Source organism: Tetrao urogallus (assembly GCF_951394365.1).
Source record: "Tetrao urogallus genome assembly, chromosome: 1".
NCBI lineage: Eukaryota > Metazoa > Chordata > Aves > Galliformes > Phasianidae > Tetrao > Tetrao urogallus.
Window position 1 is genome coordinate 89,452,689 of NC_136813.1, and position 3,198 is coordinate 89,455,886.

At 45.6% G+C, this 3,198-nt stretch overlaps 1 protein-coding gene across 1 annotated transcript; it reads left to right on the forward strand.

Annotated features, from left to right (window-relative positions):
* Positions 1–1,640: 1,640 nt before the first annotated feature.
* LOC306955274 (uncharacterized protein C21orf140 homolog) lies at positions 1,641–2,408 on the forward strand (the record flags this gene model as incomplete). Its single annotated transcript, XM_079546536.1, has 1 exon — positions 1,641–2,408. The coding sequence occupies one exon, from the start codon at positions 1,641–1,643 to the stop codon at positions 2,406–2,408; it is 768 nt and encodes a 255-aa protein (XP_079402662.1).
* Positions 2,409–3,198: the final 790 nt, after the last annotated feature.

Here is a 3,198-nt window from a genome sequence, read left to right on the forward strand (position 1 = left end):
AGCAGAAAGGCTGATATGTGGCTCCTTCATCCATCCTGCTAAGTCCTTTCATTGTCACATGAAAACAAAAATAACCTTTGTCCCTTCGCTTTTGACCTGATAGTGCAAAAATACAAGAGTCTGGGGAGCTGGAGGAACACTTTCAGCACTGTTTACTGTGGGGAGCCTAATCTGAGGAAGGTCAAACCCAGTTTTCTCAGGCAAGCTGCAGTTATACCTACACGTATGGTCCAGTTGAGAGGAGGACCGTGCTTTTTAAACAAGCCTCCTGATGGCTGCAGCTTTCATTGCTTTGCATCACTGATCAGCCCCAGAGAATGCAAATCAGTTGGGCACCACAGTTTTCATTCCCTGGGGAGCCCACTGGGGACAGCAGTAGACTAGTGCTTCTTGCCCTTGACTGGAGTTGGGATGGGCCTCAGAGGGATAAGGTGGGCAGTGTGGAAGAGCCTGGTGTGGCCTGGAGGCCTAATGGACAAGCTTGGTGAGAGGTGAGAGTGGAGAGGAGGATTACCTCACTCTGGCCCCTGGGGATTCTGTTCAGATGCTACCACCATTACTCCCCTGCCCTGTTTTCTACTGATATCTACTGACAATCAGAAGGTAACTAAAAAGCAAGAGAAACAAAAGGGAAACACCCTTTTTATGATCCTATCTCAAGGATGGCAGTCTCCAACTCATTCACGATTCAGTAAATCCTCTCTGGAGAGGACAGAAGGAACCTTCCATTAAGGACCTATTTAGGCAACAAGAGATATGATCTGCAGTTCCAGTGGGTGTCATGGATGGATTGCTGGTCATAGGCACAAAAGAAAATTACAGAATGGTACAAGGAACCAATAATTCCAGTAGGAACTACTCGTGTCACAGAATCACAGAATCACAGCATGGCCAGTGTTGGAAGGGACCTCAAGGATCATGAATCTCCAACCCCACTGCCACAGGCAGGGCCACCAACCTCCCCATTTAATACTAGACCAGGTTGCTCAGGGCTCCATCCAACCTGGCCTTGAACTTCTCCAGGGACGGGGCATCCACTCCTGATTCATTAGCAGAAAATTATATCACGGTGTGAAATACTAATAAAGATAAATCAATATTATTTTGTAGTGTATTCTCATGTGAATATGAATTGTAGATTCTAGTGGGTTTTTCATATGTTTGCAGTCTGACATTGCCATCATTCTGCATCTGATTAACAGTTAAATCATACATGCTTCTTTCTGGGGGTAAACCATTCATCTTTGTTGTGGTTGAACCCAGCAGGCAGCTGAACACCATTTGCCATTTGCTCACTCCCCACCTTTGTGCACTAAATGAGAAGGTGAAAAGACTCTAAAAACCAGATTAGTTCTAAAAATACATCACCCTGAAGTGGTGTCTGAGGCATCGATAATTTCTTCCCCCTTCAAAGCCTGAAGATGTGCAAGTTGACCATGGTGAACCTCCCATGGACAGCAGCAGTGTTGGGCTCCAGGCACACTTCTGCCTGTCGCCTACAAGACAGTGGCCTTATGGTCAGCCACCTGGAAGCCCCACAGCTGCTTCCTGGTAGGTGTGACATCACAGGCACCACTAGGGCAACCACACACAATGTGAGCTCAGCAGCTTCCAACTCCTGTATCCCTTTAGAAGCCAACATGCAGCGCATGTTTGCAAACCCGCTTCTCAGGCACATAATTCCTAGGGGATGCTTTGATGATGCTTCAAAGACACAGTGCTTGCAGTATTTAAGAACTCTGAGGGCACTGCAGCGTAATGGTTTCAACACTATCTTCTTAGGGGAAACAGATATTCCAGAAAGTCTTATAACAGGAGAAAAAATAGCTGAGGAGGCCAGCCTACATTGGCCAGTATGGACACTTGTTCATGCTGGCAGCAGCCGAGGGTGGGTGCCATGGAGGTACAAACTGCTGTTAAGAAATGAACTGCAGCCCACTCAGAAACAGGATGGTGCCTTCCAGGAGTTGTGTGATTGTCTGACCATGTCCTATGGGAAATGCATAATTGTGACAAGAGATAAAAGGCAGCTGACAGGTGTAGGGGCAAAAAACAGCAAGGAGCAGGAGATGGGATTGTTGCCTTCAGTCCCCCCAGTAATCTACATGTCCAGCATCAAGTGTTGCCCTGAGACTGCTAGAGCGAATGGCCATGAGCTTCTTGCTGTGCCTCCATCTTACACCTACCTCTATCCAATGGATGTTGCCTGGTCTTCTCTGAAATGGTTTATTATAAACAACAGGAAGGACTTTGCCCTGAGGACTGTTGAGAATACCCATTCCTACAGATGTATCCTCTTCAATGATCTGATTATTAAAGGAATAGAGAAGATGACCCCAAACAAATGGAAAATAGCGATTAACAAAGTGAAGAAATGGGAAAACTACTACCTCGACTCATTTTCTTAAATGGTTCTTCCTATTTTCAGGCCTCAGATGTGCTTTGATACAGGTTTCTGCTCTGGTGATCCCTTTTGTTCAAAGGATATAAACTTCAAAAGCAATGTCAATTGTACTAATAAAAGAGATCATTTTAAATCTGAATATCACATTCCAGATGTTTTCCAAGACTAGGCTGATATTTGCTATACTTGCACCAGGAAGTGACAGTTAATTTCTCTTACTGCAAAAAAAGAAATCACAGAATCATAGAACCATTAAGGTTGGAAAAGACCTCTGAGATCACATACTCCGACTACCAACCTATCCCCACAATGCCCACTGACCATGTCCCTTAGTGCCGCATCCACATGGTTCTTGAACGCTTCCAGGGACAGTGATGGTCCAGTGCCTCACCACTCCTTCTGAGAAGAAATTGTTCCAACATGAACTTCCCTTGGTGCAACTTGAGGCCATTCCCTCTCATCCTGTTGATGTTACCTGAGAGAAGAGGCCAACACCTGCCTCAACACTGTCTCTTTTCAGGTGATTGTAAGGAGATATTAGGTTTCCTCTGAGTCTTCTCTCCTCCACACTGAACAACCCAATTCCCTCAGCCACTTCCCATCACCTCCCTGCTCCTGCTGACTGAATTATTTCTGATACAAGCCAGGATGCCACCAGTTTTCTTGGCCAGTCTGCTTGCTCATATTCAGACAGGTATCAACACTTCTAGATCCTTTTCCTTCAAGAAAATGGACAAAAGCATGCATAAAGCCCAGTCCTCTGTCATAGGAATCATAAGACCATGCCACAGATG